The following is a 20972-nucleotide window of genomic DNA, read 5'->3' on the forward strand; positions in this document are numbered from 1 at the left end:
GAAAAAAAAAATAACAAACTGATTTTAAAAAAAAAAAGAGATGAAATTTAAAAAAAAAAAAAAAAAAGGAAAATAAAAGATGTAATCTTTTCATCAGTCCACACGATTATATCCGCAAATAAGAGTGTGGGCTGATGAAAAGATTATATCTTTTATTTTCCGGTTTTTTAAAAAAAAATTCATCACTTTTTTTTTTCTTTCTTTCTTTTAAATCAGTTTTTTTTCATTATTATTCCCCCCCCCCCTTTTTATTTTCATATGTCAATAATTTTCCTTTGTTCTATCTTCACTTTGAACTTATCTAATGAGTTCTGTTTACTTGTAGCTTATGCGCAATAAATTAAACTTATTGTTTTTCTTAACTTTCTTCGTGTTTTCTTGTATTTATTTATTTTGTTGTGTATATATATATATATATATATATATATATATATATATATATATATATATATATATATATATATATATATATATATATATATATATATATATATATATATATATATATATATATATATATATATATATATATATATATATATATATATATATATATATATATATATATATATATATATAATATATATAGATAGATAGATAGATAGATACCCCCAAAATGCGTTGTCCAGCAAAGAGACCCGAATCTGGTAAATCGGTCCAGATATTGAGTATTTCACAATTCGATTCGAGATCATCGTTTTGAATCTCGTGTTTGTCTCAATTATCATCAATTAGCATTTACCATTCGAACTGAAGACCGGAGGTGTTATTTTTTTCTCGATTAGTCGAAAATATGGCTTCAAGCAATTTGCGGTCATCCATCAGCTGATTTCCTTATTGACATATATAAAGCAAATGTTAAAGAATAGTGAAAGTTCATTTCCCTAATATCTTCATCTGGATTACCCACCATTGCAATGAGACTCTTTTGCAAGGTAAGCTTTCTTCTTTCATCTCATCCAGTGATCGGAAAAACTACATTATTTTCGTAGCTTACTACAACTACTTTTTTTTTTTTAAATATAGTGACTATAAACTACTTTGGAATTTTATTAACTACTTCACTACTTTAAGGTGGCGAACTTTGCTGGAGAACGTATTTTACACTTACGCTATGTGGTTTTGAATGAGAAATTGTCTGACATTAAATATTAGGGAATAATTAAAAAATATTTATTCATGTTTACATAAGTCAGTTATTCAAAAAAAAAAAATTTTTTTTTTCATTTAACCTTCTACTTTTTATGCCTTTTTCGAAAGCGAATATTTAATTTAAGATATGCGAAATTATCAAATATACTTGAAATTTTGTTAAGTGCTTAACACTCTTTTATTTCCTCTAAGGAATAAGGTACCTCAAAAATAAGTTCTCTTCTGTTGAAATAACATCCATGCTTCACGACTGTGCATTCGCATGTGAAAGTGTGATTAAAGTGATTAATTATTTAATTTTCGTAATGGCTAGTTTCAATATTAGTTATACGTGATTTCAAATACGTAATTTCACTTAACGCTCAGCTACAGTCACAGGATCATTTTCATTGCATCCATTGACTGACCCGTGAAGATTTGAAGACATCCAATTTGAAAAATTATTAAACTAACGTTAAAAGTAGTTGCCAGAAATTGCTACAAACTACGGATTTTTTTTTTTGTATCGCACTACTCACTACACTACAAACTACGAAAAACAGTAGTAACATCTTCTATAGAATGATATTCAAAATTAGCTCATCAAGTTCCTCTCAACCAGTAATATCTGTAAGACATTTTAAAGTCAATGCCTTTCGGGCATTGTCCCGAAGACTTATCCAAATCGTTTCATATTCTAGATGGCTAACTGTTGTCAACTGACTCCTTAAGTTGTATATAAGAAGAATATTAAAATTAAAAGCAGGGCAAATCATTACAAAAAAAAGGATTTTAGAATTTTCGTAGTACCGAAGACAGATTCAATGTTCGGAATGCTTTAAATCACTCATTTCCTGTGGGAAAGTGCGTCAAACTTGTGACAGAAGCTATTCTAATGAAGTTTGTGAACATGAAGATGGATATTCGAGCAACAATTAAGTCTATGCCTGGTTTCTCCAAAAATCTGACTAGACTTTAAACGTGTAGTTCATACAAAAAAGAAACCTTAACCATACAGTAAATTAAAAGAATCAAAGTCTATTCTAAGTCTTTGTGAATAGCTGTAAATATAGTGTAAATACCACACGGTAAAATGGAATGGTTGATTGGGTAGGAACTGCACCCGTAGGACAGGGTGTGGGTATAAATGAAAGTGCAACCATCCTCACATGGTGACTTCTCGGTCATTTTGATGTAACATAATGAGCCAAGGAATTCACAGTAAAAATTATGTAAGATTGTAAAACTTCTCTTTTTTAAAAATAAAAATAAAAATAAAAATAGACAGTTGCACAAGCGTAAAAAATAAAATTTTGATTAGAATTTAATTTATTTTGCATATGCATGGTGTTTTCAATGTAAATGTAAACAAGAACAATCCCGAGCTCTTGAACTACTCTTCTTCCGGTTGCAAAGTATACAGCTGCTTACTACAGCTTATTATGCAACGCTATATGGATGGTGTTTTCTACACTAGGGAACGTTGCAAGCTCGGTATCGCCTAAATTTCCGGGTTACTGTTTATCTTAAAGCCATTTGGCATCATTGTGTTTTGAGATTCTTGCAAACAATGTATTTGATTACTTATTACTTGTGTTTACAATATTAACAATACTTCTGTTTACATTGCTAAAAGTGCTAACACTAACGTAAGATGGTGCACAGCTTGCAACAAGAACAAACAGTAATAAACTTATGGAAAGAGGCCGTATCAAGACTGCCAAAAAAGCGAGTTATTCAAAATCTAGCAACCATGTCACCTTTTTTAACAATATATCTCTAAATAACTGAAACAAATTTTCACTTCAAACTCACCAGATAATAACATTAATATCTTATGAAATACGGCAGGATTTGAGCTCAGAAATTATCTAATTCATTTCTTTTATTGAAAACAAAATTATCGAGATTGTTATTGTTTACATTTCTTCTGAAAACACCATCCATTTTCAAACAGAAAATTTTGCTTTCAATAAAAAAAAATGTTATTTCTGAACTCAAATTTGTTGTATTTCACAGGACATTAGTGATATTAAGTAGTTCGGGTTAGTTTGAAGTGAAAATTTGCTTTCGTTATTTAGAGATGTATTGTTACAAAGGGTGATATGGTTGCTAGATTTAGAAAGAGCTATCTTTTTTGGCAGTCCCGATTTGTCCTCTTTTTATTTGTTTATTACTGTTCGTTCTTGTTGCAATTGCCTTCTTGCACCCTCATACGTAGTGTTATTATATTGTTATATATCATTAGCTCCAACAATAATGCACAAAATACACAAAAAGTAAAACTGAAATTACAGAGCCCTAACTTTCTTGCCTAAACTTTAGGGACCTATTTTACAGATCGCGAATCTATATTTTGAGGGTCAAAAATCCAAATACTTTAAATAAAAATTATCAAAGAAAGTACGTAACTTAAATATCGTCTCCTCAAATTAATTTGCAAATTTAAGATTAAGTTCCCAAATACTGCATTGTTTTAACGTATAAAAATTTGTTAAAACTTGGAATTCGTTGATTTTAACAGTTTTCATTTAAGTGGGAAAATACCTTCAAGATGGTAATTATTAAAACAGTTTACTTATTCTTTAAGCATTTGAACTATTTTATTTCTATAACCGTTGTTGAACAGCCGACCTAATTTTGAGTTAATGACTACCAATGTTCACCTCTATAGTTTCGTAATTTTGAACCTAAGCCAGAAGACAATGACGCTCGCGGATCAACAATTGGGAGAAATTTGTCCTTTAGGAGAATTTTTTGCTGGAACTAACCAGCATTTGTGTTACAATTGAGAGTAAAACCATAAAAACCTCTCACCGTTAGCCTGACGAAAAGGGGGACTAACCCATAATCCGGTCGATGCGAGCTGGACGTGAAATTCGTATCGACCAGCCATCGCTTGGATTTGAACCCGGGTCACCTCATTGGGAGGTGAGTTTTCCATCCCCTGAGCTACTAAGGCTCATCTGTTCGCGTTAAACCCAGTTCAATTTCAGCAAAATATTAATATATTTTAAAGCTTTTGTTCAAGCGTAAGGTATCAAAATCATAAAACTTAAGATCTTTGCATAAAATGAGAAAAAAAATCATTTTTTTCTCCTCAACACCATTTGAATTTTGTTTCTACCTCAATTAGAGCAAAATTAAAAAATAAAAACATCTATTTATAGGACGCTACATACTCGATCATTTTGTATTGCACATAATCTCAAAACGTGTTTTCTCGTAATTTCTTCTGGTCTCTATTGTCATACCTTATAATTTATTTGTCCGTTTTTGTAAATGTTCTCCACAAGTTATGTAGATAAATAAAGTACGCACTCACTTATCAAACTTTTTTTAATTTTATTACCCTATTAAAACAACAACTTTTAGTATTTTTCATTATTTTTGCTAAGTGCAATGCAATATTAGCTGTAATTTTTTTTTTTTTTTTTAATAAATGTTACGTCTATTGTATTGCCCTTCCCTAACGTTACGATTTATTTTACAAATAGCAAAAATCTTCTAGCACGATAGCGGGAGCTGCAGATCTGCAGATTTTTTTTCCCACCTTAGCTTAAGAGGAAAATATACATTTTAATAGAAAAAAAAAACCGCTAAAAAATAAAGATTTAAAATAAAATGGAAATGAGAACAGATTTTTCTACTTTCTTATGTGAAAAATAGGAAGAAATTTTCCGTTTTTTTTATTTTTCTAGCTAATGTTTTACTTGCCTGCGAAATACCTGCGATGTTATGGAAATGAATTTTAGTTAAAGAAACTTTTAATACTTTTCGTTTTTTTTTCGAATTTTCCTTCCTCCCATTTGAAAAAGAAAATGTTTTAAGTTTTGATTTGTTTTTACCACGGTTTAGTGCATGATTTATTACATAAATCAATATTAAAAAATTCTAAACTAAAAATATAAAAATTTGGTCTCCAAAAATATTTGGGTACTTTAAACGTTTTTTCCTAATTTGCATATCTTCTTCCTGAGTCTGTTCTGATCAGAACCGTTACTAGACTTTGCGAGGCTCCTCATACTAAAACATTTTGGCTCAGTCTCTCGGAAAATGACTTACTTAAAATTCCACATTTTTGCCTTTATAATTGAAAAAGAGACGCGTTTTTTCTTCTTCTTTTTACAATTTTATATCTTAAAACAAAAAACTTGACATATTATTTTTACTCAAATTTTATTTTTGTATATTTTATAAGTGGCTCATTGAAGTTGAGAATTTTGTATTTCAAGGTCCCGCCTAAATAATACTAAACGCTCAAATAAAATTATATTTCATATCCAGAACCGGGTATCATATCCCCCAATGGTGGAATGCCACGTAATTTTGACCTCGGTAAAACGACATAAGCAATGCCTCAGCTGGTACCCCTCTCTTCCAACTTCCACACCACCACCAATGAGAGGACTTTCAGCCATGGTAGATGCGTCCCTAACTGCGCTTACACGCCGATGGTTTATGCGACTACCAGGATCGAACTCACAATCCGAGTGCTTCACCTGCGGCGAGAGCGGCTAATCGACCGGCAGTCAGGGCCTGATTATCGCCTAGGCCCAATAGGCACGGGCCTAGGGCCCACACTTTCTGGGGGCCTCAAAAATTAGTAAAAAGTCCTCAATATTACTTTTTTTTTAAATACTGAGAAAAAAAAGTTTTTCTCAAAAAATTCACTTTTTTTTTTCTTCTTCAAATTTTTTTTATATTGTGATAAACCAAACTCGTGTAAACATTGCACTAATCAAATTCGAAAGTACAGCTGAATTTTAATGGGTGCAGTTTTGACGTCAACGGCCTAAGTGAATGCGCTGAATATGAATTTTAATTTTTTAAAAGTGATATCTTTAAATAAATTATTATTTAAATGTGTTTTTAATTTTCTATGAGAGCTATATGGGAATAGTATTTTGGCTCCTTTTGCATATTTTTTGCGTGCATATTTTTAATAAAAATTATAATTAATAACCTTAATATCTTAGCATACATGCTGAAATTATTGTTAAATCTAATGAAAAGTCGGCTAGCTTTGTGTTGGTTTAAGTACTAAATAAAAAAAATAATTACAGCTTACAATGAAAAATAATTCTACTAATCAGTGACTTTTAGCATAAATCACTGATTTTCAATTGTTTGTGGTCACCAAACTATTTTTATTTTGACAAAACATTGTTTTGTTGTTTTATATTTTGCTTTAATATATAGATGCGAGAACTTTATCTTAGAAAAATGATCCTCAATTGTTTGCTTTCAAAATTTTTTGGAATGTTTCTCCTGAATCATGCAGCTCAATAGATTCTTTTTTATTGTTAGGACTATTCTTCAGAAACTTAATTTCAAAATATTTCGTAAGGGGCCCGGAAAATTTGGTGGGCCTTGGGCCTGAATTTGTCTTGATCAGTCCCTGCCGGCAGTGCTGCTAGAGCACTTTGTATGTGCAACACGATCGCAATCTTTATAAAACTTTAAATCTGTGTAAAAAATAACTTTCCTCGAGATCTTCAAAAACTTTCCTCGTTTTTTTTTTTTTTTTTTTTCATCTTCTTATATAAATATACATCTGTGAATTACCGAAATCAAGAAAATGTCGACTTTCACCGGTGAATGTCAACAAACACATAGTCGCTTTAATGAATGCCCGAAAAAATACCGGTTAAATGCATACCGGGCAGTGGCACTTAATCTTAAGAAAACATTGATGTAGGACATACCGGGCAAATGTATACCTGGCAGCGGTACTGAATCTTAGAAAGAAAACATTGGAGTAGGGCATACCAGACAAATGTACAGCGGACAGTGATATTTAACTAGACCAAGTATATATTTCGGACATTTACCAAAGCTATTATGTGATTGTCACATTCACCGGTGGAAGTCAACAACCACCAATTTCGGTTATTCACAGTAACATATATATATATATATATATATATATATATATATATATATATATATATATATATATATATATATATATATATATATATATATATATATATATATACTCGCACATTTTTTTTACAAATTTCAATTGTTAGATTTTTATGATACTTTTGATAAAAAAAATATCAAATGATAAGTTTCAGTCACAAAATTAAAATTTTCTGAACTTCGAGTCAAAAATTGTCTGTTAAAGTAATGAAAAAGAATAGAGGATTTAAGGGGGGGATCATAAAACCAATGTTTCTCCACATTGTTAAAAATTTCTAAATACTTTGAACCATGATAACGCTCAAATGATGTAAGTAAATATGATGGCTATTTCAACCATATTATTTAACTTCTTAAACTTTATTACGCGATACTATACTATGGTTTAAATTGAACTAAATACCTCAATTAAATCAACTAAATACCTCATTAAGGTTTCAGAAAAACCGCAATATTATGATTCAACGTTGATATGATTTTTCTTCGGATTTAGATAGGAGTAGTCGATAAAGGCAACTGGTCTTCCTTTTTGAGAAATGTAAACGTTGTTTTGTATACTTAATAAACAATCTTGAACTCTGCTAAGAGTCCCCTTGCAATCAGGCTAGCCGTGGAAGGTTGACGTGGTCTTTCTCTCCCTGTAACGCAAAAGCGGGTTAATTCCACCCAAAAGTTCACCACGAAGGCAAATTTCACCCAATACTTGATCCAGGATTTCCCTTGTCTTCTGGATTAGGTTCAAAATAAATAAGAATACGGAGTTGAACATTGGTAGTCGTAAACTGAAAATTCGGTCAGCTGTTCTACAACGGTTATAAAATAAAATATAAAAAATGTTCATTTAATATCTCATTTGAAATGTTCAATATTTTTTTCCATTATGTTTTATTAAACCCTCATACACCCCTACCCCTTTCATCACAAAGATTCTGGGTTCGAATCCCGGGCAAGGAAACGTATTAAAATCCTGACAATTGGATACATGCATCCCAGGATTGTGCCTAATCACGTGGTTGTGCTTGGCGGGGGTTGCTATGTTACAGCAATTAGGCTTGTTTTATTAGCAAGCTGAATCAGTTTTCAAATCATATTTAATTGGATGTCTATAAGTGACGTCACGCGTGTGGGTGTCGATCCTAATGGGCTTCTGAATCTTGTCATAAGCGAATGCCACGATTTGCCTACGAAGCACGCTTACACGCACCACACTATACACTACTAGAATACAATTACATAAAAAGTATCCCGATTAATTTCATTTCTTTAAGAAATAATAATAAGAACGCATTTTTTTTGTTGAGCTAACGATTACATAAATTATGGATTTCTAGAATCGCATTCAAATTTTAATTTTAAAATTTATATATTAACTATTATTGCAGATATCTCGATATTATTGTTGTATTTGATCTCTGAACTGAACTGTATTAAATATATGGGCCCCTCAGACAGCCATTCATCTTTAACTTGAACTTTGTGGTGTTTCGATGAGGTGGTGGAATGCAAATGAAGTATTTATGTGAATTATTGAATTGTGACTGTGTACTTATATGCAGATAATGTAAAAATATGAGGCATGACTTGAACTAATCTAGTATGGTGAAAATGAGATTATGTATATGCTATTGATATCATTGCTATAGTATGCTGCTATTGGTCTCATGACTTCAGTTGAATTTCCATATAGAAATATTTAATTGACATTTGCTGCAGAGCAAGAGGTGGCTTTTGTATTCGTATTTGGTGGAATTTAGAATTTAATTTAGCTATGTGTTTGTCTATTGCATCTATTTTGAAGTGTATTGTATAACTTCTTGTGAACCATTTGGCTTTTCTTATCCATTTTAGCATTTCAGTTTGATAGAGTATTATTTTGTTCAACAGAGTTTGTGTTATATTTGTCAAAACTGGTGTGGCATATGTAAGGATGGGGCGAATCATGGTTAATCGAGCAATCTTTTGAGTTTTAGTGCCATGTTTGATCGATAGAGTAGTACCTGTAATTTATTTCGATGTAATTCAGTTCAATATGATATCGTAGCTCTTTAAGGTGCGAAAAAGAAAGCCATTTTTTTAACAAAGGATTTAATAAACCACACATTTTCTCAATGGTAAGATAAATTATAGATTTCAATTGTAACATTTTTACACAATAGGCATTGTATTTGATGTTTTAAACTAATGTAATGTTTAGAAATAACAATTCTGAGTGGCATAATATTTCTTTTTTTTTTTTTTTTATGCACGAGGGCTGTTTTTTAAGTAAGGGCAGTTTTGTTGTGTACACTAATATGTGTCCGTGCGTCGTGTCCGGACATTCCTTGGGACCAACTGTGCTCCGTTACAGCTGTGTAGGTAACCTATACAGGTCATTTCAGTGTCTTTAAAATATTCAAGTTTAATTATCAATTTTTAGCTATATTATAAAACTTAGTTATCTTTAAGTAGTTATATTATAAAATTCTTTTTTCAAATACTTTTTCTTTAAAAAAATTGAATTAAAATAAATTTATGCGTAAAAAAATGTAAAAAGTAGTTCACTAGTTACTTATTAATATAAAAAAATTAACATTATCTAAATCCTTTGCTAGGTTCGTTCAAAGTTATTATTAAAGTTATTAAAATTCTTTTTATCTAAACTACATGTGAATTAAAGTAAATTTATGGGTAAAAAAATTTAAAAAATAGTTCACTAGTTACTTATTAATGTAAGAAAATTAAAATTATCTAAATTCTTTGCTATGTTCGTACAAAGTTATTATGTAGGTCGGAATCAATTTTTATTGGACAAACATAATATACAGGATGGCAAAGAAAAATATAATTCCTCTTTATAAAAAAAAAAACGCTATTGCACATTTTTACATCTTGTTACTGTTGTTGTTGTCTTAGGTCATTAAGGCAAGGGGGGGGAGATTGTTCTTTTTTTCTAGTGGCTCCATCTATGACCAAGAATTTGACTTCCGCCGCACCAGTTTATAGACGGACCCATTCATACATCCACAAATCGTAATTTTGACCTGAACCAGAGAACGCCCCTGGTCGTCACTTTAAAACAAATGTACAGTGCGCCTAAAAAATTGACCACCTTAAATAACTTTTGGTCTAATGATTGGATCTTTACGTTCTAGGACTCTATTTTAATGGTTCGAGGGGCTAACCTCAAATATGCTAATTAATTAGGGCAAACTATATTTAAAGTTACGAATTCAGACACAAAAACGTACTTTATCTGAATAAACATACTTTTTTTTCGATGGATTCGGATTTCTGATCCCCAAAACATGGGGGGTAGCCGCAATCTGGGAAATACAGTCCCCATAGTTTGGTTAAGAGATCAGGCTATACAAAGTTTGGACCCTTTAATGTTTATTTTATTTTTTTTCATTGGTCACTATATCTCGAGAACTTTTTAGGCGAATTTAAAACGGTTTCCACACAATTATAAAATTCGTTTATCCAAAGATAACTTAATGCTAAAAAAAGAAATTTTAGTAAAAATTATTTTATTAAACAATAGTCGAAAAATGTGGAATTGTCAGGTATGCATTTTTTTTATTATTTCAAAATATGTAAATTTGCATGGCAAAATACAAAATTTGAGTGAAATCGGTCGAATAATTCCTAAAAAATCCAATTTTAAAGAAGTCCTATTTTTAAAATTCGATTTTTCAGGAACTATTCAACGGATTTCGCTCAAATTTTATATTTTGCCACGTGCAATTTTATACTTTTGATGACATACTTTAGTTACATACTTTCAAGTGATTTAAAAAATTGCATACCTTACTATTTGAATTTTTTTCGACTATTATGAAATAAAATAATAAATATTTACTAAAACCTTTTTTTTTTGTTTTTTGCATGGAACTGTCTTTGGATAAACGAATTTTATTATTCTATGCAAAAAAATTTTAAAAGCTCACGAGATATGGGGAAATAAGCAAAAAGTATAATTAAAGAAGTCCAAACTTTGGATCACTCTCTTGACCAATCTATGGGGACCCTATTTCCCACATTGTGGCTACCCCCCCTATATATTGGGAGTCAGAAATCTGAATCCGTCGAAAGAAAATTTATGTTTATTTAGAAAAAGTACGTTTTTATGTCTTATTTCATAACTTAAAATATTGTCTTACTTCATACGTAACTTAAAATATATCAAAACTATTCTAATCTTGGCTAATGATTTATTTTTAAAAGGTAATCCTGTTGGTGACTTTATTGGGCGCTGCTCAAGCCGGAGGACGCCCACCTCTGCCATCCTCTGATGCCGAAGAGTTAAATGCCCCCCTACAGCAAGGACAGGTCTCGGTCGAATATAATGAGGAACCCGAAGAACAAAAAACCGTTGAAGATTTTGATTGGAATCATGGAAGAGGACCTCCGCATGAGGCAACGAAACAACTTCCTCTCAACTATGGAGATCGAATTCCTCAAGAAAATACTGAGAGAGACCATGAGGCTTACGGGAAACATGCTAAAGCAGATACAGGATATTCTGGCAAGAAAGGAAGTCATAATTCGAAAGGTCACTGGATAGAAACTTCAGAAGATCAGAGAGAAACTGGAGAAGAACACCCCAAGAGAAGTTTTGAGGACAGTAAGTTACATGGAGGTCACGATGGTAATCTAGGTTCCAACAAATACAGACTAAAAACCAGGAGAAAGTATCCTAAAAGACCCAAATATCCAAATCCTTTCGAGCAAGCATCAAAGGGACAAACACGTTCAAATGCTTACGGAAAAAATGATAAAAGCTCTACCAGCGAAGGTGACGAACAACTTTTAGTATATCGAGAAACTCATAAGAATGATAAAATACCTGAATTCAAAAATTTCGACACGAGCAGCGAAATAAATCTTAAAAATCGGGACCATACTTTTCAATTTAATAGTAATAAAAATGGTGAAGAAAGTTATGTTAAAAAAGAAGACGAAAAAGACCTATCAGGTTTAGTTCAAACACAAGATAATTCTGATCATCGCAATTATAAAAATGACAATTTATTTCAATCCCATTTACAGAAGGCAGATCAAGCTGAAAGTCATAGTAGCCTAGGAAATCAAAAAACTGAAGATGCACATAACAGACATTATGGCGTAATGAATCTTGGACATAGTAATTTGCATCATGCATCCAAATATGACCAAGATCATCGGAGCAAAGATAACTATCATTCCGGAATTCATTCTCAAAACTACGGCAATAATTTACATCGTGCATCACGACTCAATAATAATAATTTTAGCAAACATAATTATGGTTATGGTAGTGGCTCTGGTTTACATTCTGCAAACTCACACATTAAAAGCTCTGGAAATAGTAATTTGCATCATGCAGCTCTGTTCAGTGAAGATCATTTGAATAAACACAATTACGGTTATGAAAAAGATTCTGGTTTGCATTCCGAAAATTCTCAATTTCAAAGTTTTGGAAATAACTTGCAACACACATCAGGATTCAGTGAAAACCATTTGAGCAAACATAATTATGGTCATGGTAGTAATTCTGGTCAACATTTTTTAAATTCACAAGTTCGAAGCTCTGAAAATAGTAATTTGCATCACAGATCTGTTTTTGGTCAAGAGCATTTGAATAAACTAAATCATGGTTATGGCAGCAATTCCGGTCTCGATTCTTCACAAGTTCAAAATTCTGGGAATAGACATCATACAACTGGATATGGGGGGCATAATTCCGGATACGAAAGAGGTTCTGGTCTGCACTCAGCCAATTCACAAGTTCAAAATTCAGGAAATAGTCATTTACATCATACATCTGGAATTGGTCAAAATCATTTGAATAAACATAAATACGGTTATGGCAGTAATTCTGGTCAGCATTCTTCACAAGTTCAAAATTCTGGGAATAGTCATTTACATCATACTTCTGGATACGGTGGACATAATCACGGATACGAAAGAGGCTCTGGACTGCGCTCTGCCAATTCACAAGTTCAAAGCTCCGGAAATCACCATAAAACCGGATATGATAAAAATCATTTGAATCATCGTAGTAATTCTGGTTTTCAATCCGTAAATTCACAAGTTCAAAACTTAGAAAATAGTAACTTGCATTCACATAATAAATATCATACATCCGGATTCGGTCACGAACATTTGAATAAACATAATTACGGTAATGAAAGAAATTCTGGTCTCCATTCTACAATATCAAAAGTTCATAACTCTGGAAATAATTTACATTATACGTCTGGATTAAACAGACATGGATCTAGAAGTAATTCTGTTGTGAATTCACAAGCTCATAATTCCAGAAACAGAAATTTACATCATACATCTAGGGCTCATGATCATTTAAATAAACATTCAAACAGTTATGGAGGAAATTTCGGCTTGCATTCCAAAGTTCATAATTCTGATTTAGCAAACAGCTATGTCACTGCATCGCATACTTCAGATTTACAAGAAACGCGTTCAGGTGGAGATCAATATGGGCAAAATAGAAAACATAATATGCAAAAAAATACTGGCTATGATAGAATAGCTCAAGTAGACGTCTCTAAGGGAGTTGACGAGAAAAACTATAGGCCTGATTATCATTCACTCAATCATGATAAAAAACATAGCTATGGCTCTAGTAAACGAGATCAAGTACACTACAATTCGGGAGCTCAACACAAAACTACGGGCTCTGGAGTATTTTCTCCAAGCCACAGCGATGTGTTTGGAGCTAACAAGAAGACTCTTAATGAATATTCAAATAATGAACATCACAAAATTATATTTCCAAGCCACAAAGCAAACGATGGGTACTTTTACAATGAAAATGAAAGTGGCAACCATGATAAATACAAAAAAGAGAACGCACAAGGCATAGGAGAAATAACGGTTCTTGGTTACAAAACACAACCTGCAGGAATCAAAGGTTTCAGTGACCATCATAAGACTTTGAGCACTCCAGGTGAACAATTATATGCACATCATACAAAAAAATCACTCCCTGTTTTTGAAGAAAACAAACAAAAAGTCAAATCTTCTATAAAAACGAACAATCTTAACCACCCGAAGCAACCGCACTTGGTAACACACTCTGGGAAACATAATACGAACAGTGAAAACAGTCCTTTTTCAAAAACTGACCAAATTCATGATCACTATCAAGCTTTTGAAAGATCACCAAACACGAAAAGTCACAAACCCAATCAACCAAAGTACCCCCGAATCGGAGCATACAGTGGAATTAAGGGTGGTTCTGATAAAATCAGCAGACCCCACTTCCAGTTAAGTGAACCTAGACATGCATCTGGAGTAAAAGGGGGAATTTCTAAAGATCTTATGAAGACTATTCCAGACTTTCCAGTTCAATCAGATGTCCCCATCATAGAACAAAAAGAATTTCCACTTGAAAAAGAGCAAACACTTGGTCATTGGTCAAAAAGCTCTTCCAAAAATGCAGAACCTCATCTCATTAGCCAACAACCTCAAGCAGAACTATCTTATGAAGCACTGTTGGGAGAAGGAAAGTATCCAGAGAAATCAAGTGGATACGGGTCAAGTGGATTCGGTAATCCTGCAACTCACAACTCAAGAAATAATGAGTACAAGGTAGGTATTAGCACAAGTAAAAAACTAGAAGCAAAATAATTTTTTTCGTAATTAGTTTTTAGGAAGTATATTCGGGCACTAAAAACAATCCATTGCTGTTAATATAGTCACGCATTTTTCAAACCTTACCTAGAAATAAAGTGCGTTTTTCTCAAAGGCTTCCTCTTGGAGTTTTTCACGTGACGGTCAATCAATATGTACAGAGTGTTTCAAAAATATCTGATGGAAATGTTATCAAAAGTAAATATTTCACCAATAATTATAAGAAAATAATACCAGTTTTACATCCCAAAGTGCTGGTTCAAAAAAATTATGTGTGTATTTATACTTTTTAACTTTTCGAGAAATTCAAATCGGATATTAAGTTACCAAATATGAATTAAAACAAATTTATGAAGAAAAAAAATTTCAATGTTTTCAACACCGACGCAATATTAAAAGGATTACTTTAAAAGCTCATATCTAGTACAATTTTTGACGAAATCTTTTTCTTTCTTTTTTTAAATTTTAAAATACTTTTGTTAATGATTAAAAATTATTCAAAAAATTATGTTAAATTTTATTGAATATTTTTACAATTATATGAAAAAATGATTTTTTTTTTTTTACTAAAAGAACAAGTTGATATTTCCATAAATAAAACTAGGTTTACGAAATTTTCTACAATTATTGCTTATAATAACTAAAGTAATGGATACAAATTACAAGCTATAATATTCGTATACACTGAGTGACTAAATTATTATGACCACCCCCTCAATACAGTATTGGACAACCTTTATCTCGTAATACTGCTCGAATTCTACTTGGCGTAGATTCTAGAAGATGTAGGTACGTGGAAGTTGGAATTTGATCCCATATCTGATGAAGTGCAAGTTCAATTCCGTCAGATTGGATGGCAATGAATCCAGCAGCCTGTCTTTTTGATCTTATCCCACAAATTCTCAATTGGATTGAGATCTGGTGATTGTGTGGGCCAACAAAGCATGGTAAAGTCTCCGTCATGCTCTTCGAACCTTCTGATGGCGATACGAGCTGTATGACAAGTAGCATTGTATTGCTGAAAGTATCCATACCCGTCAGGGTACAGCATTAACATAACAAGACGTACTTGATCTGCAATAACACCTAAATACCCTGGGGTATTCAGATGCTGTGCCACAGGAATCAAAGGACCCAAGCAATGCCAAGAAAACATCCCGCAAACCATAACATTGCCCCCACTAGCTTGAAGTGTTGTGGAAATGCATTTGGGGTCCATGCTTTCGTGCTGTTTTCGCAATATCCGAACCCAGCCGTCTGCATGGTATAATTGAAAAGGTGATTCCTCAGAACACATGACCCTTTTCCTGTCATCTACTGTCTAATCCTTATGCTCCTTTGCAAATTGGAGACGTCTGCTCTTGTTCAAGGCTGACAGCAGAGGCTTTCGAATAGGACGTCGGCCCATAGCCCATACCAGGAATGGGCCAACTGTGGCCCATCGGAAGGTTTAATCAGGCCCGCGTATAGAATAACTTGCCGATCCGTGGCTAATATAAAGCATTTTCGTATCTACTTTGTTTAAAGCTATTTTTGTTCAGTTCATTCTCTTTTAACAAAGCACTGATGACATTTTTTCTTTCTCTATTTTTGTTCTACAAAACATAAATTGAAGGAAATAGCTAGCACAGACAGCTTCAATTAGTGAAATGTTGAAAACAGAAGCTCTTTATAGAATAGCCGCAGATTGGCGTCATCTGAAGCAGTTGTTTCTAAATATGCCAAGGTCTGAGTTTTACAAATCATTACCAAAAGCTAGTTTCCCAAATTTAATATCTCATGCTCAGAAAATCAGTGCTATGTTTACTTCATCTTATATTTGTGAACAAGTGTTTCCAACTATGAACCTCAGAAAAAATCATTTCGGAAGTAGATAACAGACAAACATTTAGCCTCGTTCCTTAAAATCTGTTTAGAGATGTTCGCAGTTGCACCTTCTGTTGCTCTACTGTTGGACTGGACAACTCTGGCAAGTCTCCTTTCAGCTCGAGCATTCAGTAGCCTGTAACGACCACAAGCCTAGCGTTCAGACCCGGTTTTCTGCTCGGTAGTCCACATTAATAACTGCTTCTCTCGAACACTTCCAAAGAGCAGCCGCTTTGCTGATACCGACGCTTCGATCATCCAGCTGTCAAATTCAGTTCAGTCACGTTTTTCGTCCATAGCTCCGCTCGTAACACAGTGCAACTGATGGTTCACTTGCATTGCATTCACTTTTTGTAGCTATCTCGCCCTCTATCGTGGCCTCACTGTGACGCAATAGCTCATTTTGCATAAAACTGTCAGGTGGTCATAATAATTTGGCCACTCTATGTGTGCATGCCCTTGCCTTCCGAAGATTCTCTCCCATGAGCAGTAATTTTTGAAAGAGAAATAAGTCCATATGCAGCTAAGGAAGTAGTTAATTTATTTAATTATTTTTTATTTTATTTGAATAATCATTGTAGCATGAGTCAGGGTGGCTCCGGGGATAGAGCGCTCGCTTTCCAATGAAGTGAATTGGGTTCGAATCTCAGCATTGATGGGTCGATTTGAGTTCCGCACCCGGCTTGCAGTGACCACAGTGCTGACGTAAAATATAATCATGGGCTAGAATCCCCTTGCCGCCAGTCTAACCGTGGGTAACAGTTCGTGGTTTTCCTTTCCATGTAATGCAAATGCTGTTGCGATTTGCAATTGGCAAAGACGTTCGAAAATTGGCGAATACTTTTAATGTTCGGCTAATAATTTAAAATCCTTACCGCAGACCCGGAAATACTAAGTACTTTTTAACTAAAAAATAAAAATTTTTTTGGCTTAGTGTTGCATATTGATGCATTATTTTTACGCCGAAATGCTCAAAGCTTTTAAATGATTAACAAGGTAAAACTCGGGAGTTTGAAATCAGAATTTTTTTATTATCAATAATCATTTAAAACAAATTATAAAAAATACTAACGAAATAAAAAAAAAACTAAATATCTCAGTGCTTTTTTTAATTGACCATTAGTTTGGTTTAAAGCGAATTTGAGGCAGATTTGCATTTTGCCCCCCCTCCCAAATCAATCATTCGCTACGGCCCTGATTGATACACATATTTATGCATTAGAAAGAAAAATTTTTTTAACCTATTTAGCATAAATTGTGTTAAAATTATAAGTGGTAAAAATAAGTAGGCAGATACTCGTACTATACTCTTTGTTAATATAATAATCGTCTCAAGGTTATCTCACTTCTCAATTCCTACTCCGTTGCCTATGTTTCCTTTTCTTCTTAAGTTTTTGTTAACCGTCGTAGAACAGCCGACCCACTTTGCGTTTACGACTACTCATGATCAACTCCGTAGCCTTGTCATTTAAAACCCAATCCAGAAGACAAGGGAACTTCTGGATCAAGTAGTGGGAGAAATTTGCCTTCACAGAGGATTTTTTGATGAAACTAACCCGAATTTGCTTAACATGGAGAGGAAAACAACGAAAATCATCCACGGTTAGCCCAACTGCAAGGGGACTCTGACCCATGATCCCTCTACCACTGACGATATTTTACGTCCGCACTGTGATCGGTGCGAGTCGGGTGCGGGATTCGAACCCGGTTCACCTCATTGGAAAGCTCCATCCCCTGCGCCACCACGTCTCCATTACCATGGTTAAGGCAACTGTTTATTTTCTCCACGGCGGTACGTTTCCGCAAAAAGTCGGAATATACTGGAGAGGGTAGAGAGAATTGCCGTAACTATGGTAAAGGATAAGAATTGGGCAAATGTCTATTTCATTGATTTAATTCTCTCTTTTCAATTGAAATAACGTGTGTATTGCAGGAATCCAAAGCTATGCCGTATGAATTTAAATATGAAGTAAAAGATGATGATGGAGCCAACCAATACAGAGAAGAGAAAATGGATGAGGGTGGTATGCTGACAGGTCGATACGGATATAAGGACCATCACGGAATCTACAGGCATGTGGAGTACCAGGCTGGTAAGGAGGGTTTCAAAGTATCCAACATAAAGACAAATGAACCAGGCACAAGCAATTCAGATCCAGCTGATGTCCATTTTGAAGTTCATAGTGAACCAATATATTAGAATTATACTATTTATACTAGTCTCATATGCACAAAGGTAAGAATCATTCTAGCACCATGGAATAAAGGTTATTGGAAATTAAGTCTAAAATCTCCTACACTTTTAACATAACTCTTTTTTGCAGTGTAAATGACAGTCTCTGGCAGAAAAAAAAAATCATTTACTTTTTTAATAATAGCAGTATGAAAATTGCAATAGGCCGATGAATTTTTATTTTAAGACGACTAAAATGTACTCTATGGTGTAATGTTTCGACATAAAACATTTTTCAAAAATCCTATTTTTCTTTACATTATTTTAAGCATTGTTTATAGTGTGTATTGAAAAATAATTTTTTTTTTTCGATTCTAGGTAAAAAGTTGTGATGGTAAGAGGTTGCTCATCAAGCATTGTTTGATTACGCACATTGTTTAGATATTTATTAAATGTTATCTCATGAGTTTATGTTGTGTTTTGTATCAAATAAAGATGTTAATGTCTAGCTTGTTGAGTTTAACTTTGTGATCAGTCAAGAACAGATTCTGATCCTGGTTAATGCATAATTCATATAGTAAATTCGTATGGTAGGGTGCACAACCATTTTGAAAAAAGGGCTACATGTTCCAGTATCTAGATATGTTGAGGCATTTTTTTTTCCGAAATTTTTAATTCATCATTTTATTTTAATTTATATCATATAATTTATATTATTTCAATACAATCAAACACTATGTCTAAAACACTTAAGTAAACGTCAGTGTTTTTGACACAGTTCTTTTTATCACTCAACTTAGTAAAAATTATGCATAAATTAAATTTTTTAAATAATTATAATTCTTTTCCTATTAGTTTTAATTCATTGTTTTCTTTAATCAGTTAACTTAGTAATATACATGCATAAAATTAAATTCTTTTAAATATTACATTCATTCAAAACTGAAGAAAACCAAACTGATACTTTTTTTTTTTCCTTTTTAACAAAAAAAAATAAAAAATAAATAAATAATAAAAAAATGAATTTATCGAAAACATATAAACATGGGGAAAAAGAGATGTTTTTTATCGCATCACATAATAGAAAAAGTATATTTTAAAATAAATTAACTGTAATGTTCTTGAATGAAAGTAAAAAAATAAAAACGATAAATATATTTTTTGAGCAACATAAATGCAAATTAAATATTTTAATTAAGAAAATTGTATGGCATCTAAAATTATTTAAAATGAAACAAACACATTATAGCTCAAAATAAGCTTCAACATTCAGTTGAGATTAAGTTCAGTACATTTTTAACATAAGGACATTTATAGTTCGTGAGTTATAAGAGATTTTATGTATGTTAGATTTTAAAATATTTTTTTAAGCATATTTTTTAACTACCAACAGTTAGAAATAAAGCTCAAAAACAGTAAAAAGTTTAAAACTCTCATTCGAATTTTGTAATAATATTGTTTAAAAAAAATAGAGTTATTTTTTTTAAAAAGTGAAATCAAATAGTGTCAACTCAAAAAAAAACATGGACAAAAGTAATTATTAAAATGTCTAATACGAAAATCGCAAGCCATTATAATACCTGAATAATATCAGGATTTTCGAAACCCTATGAAAAAACCTATCAACAACTGCTGAAAGAGTGATTAAAAAAAAAAATCTTAGATTAGAGATTAAATCCTCAAAAATAAAGTACGTCAAAAATGATTATTATACACACGATAAGAAAGTTGCGAGCCTTATATCTAATTAAAAAGATCAGGATTTTAAAAAACATCTTGCAATCCGAAAACTCACGGTTATCACTTCAAAAGAGATAAACACCGGAAAAAAGCGAACGAAAAACTATAATGATTTAAATTTAGCGCGTCAAAAAATTTAATGCGCAGTTCAAAATTTCTGATTAAAAAAAACACACACACACAATATAGTGTATTATTTGTGGATCGTACCCCCTCCCCACGGTGATGTTATTTACGCCACTACAACTTAAATAAAATGTAAGGTTTGCCTTGTTCTGAGTGTTATTCCCTATTTGACTATAAGTGTGTGAAATATCACAGTTTGTTATTTTTTGGATAGTATCATAGCATGCTTGTGGAATCTTTCGAATTTGAGTGGTGTTTGTTTTGTTGAAAGCTAAATTGAAAGAACGTGTTCTATTGACAAGTCTATAAGTATAATAACATGGGTGGACCTCCTTTTTTCATACTTAGACATAAAAATAAATCAGAAATAGTAACCCAGAAGTCTCATGGTGAA

The 20972-nt window shown here is 32.5% G+C and overlaps 1 protein-coding gene across 1 annotated transcript; it reads left to right on the forward strand.

Moving 5' to 3' along the window:
- The first annotated feature begins 778 nt into the window (after positions 1-778).
- Positions 779-19220, forward strand: LOC107456316 (uncharacterized). Its single transcript, XM_016074159.4, has 4 exons — positions 779-935; positions 11263-14631; positions 18473-18775; positions 19091-19220. Exons 1-3 carry the CDS (start codon positions 918-920, stop codon positions 18737-18739), a joined length of 3654 nt encoding a protein of 1217 aa, XP_015929645.3. The 5' UTR covers positions 779-917; the 3' UTR covers positions 18740-18775; positions 19091-19220.
- Positions 19221-20972: the final 1752 nt, after the last annotated feature.

The sequence above is a fragment of the Parasteatoda tepidariorum genome, chromosome 8 (genome assembly GCF_982258835.1).
Source record: "Parasteatoda tepidariorum strain Cologne lab strain chromosome 8, Ptep-v5.0, whole genome shotgun sequence".
Classification (NCBI taxonomy): Eukaryota; Metazoa; Arthropoda; class Arachnida; order Araneae; family Theridiidae; genus Parasteatoda; species Parasteatoda tepidariorum.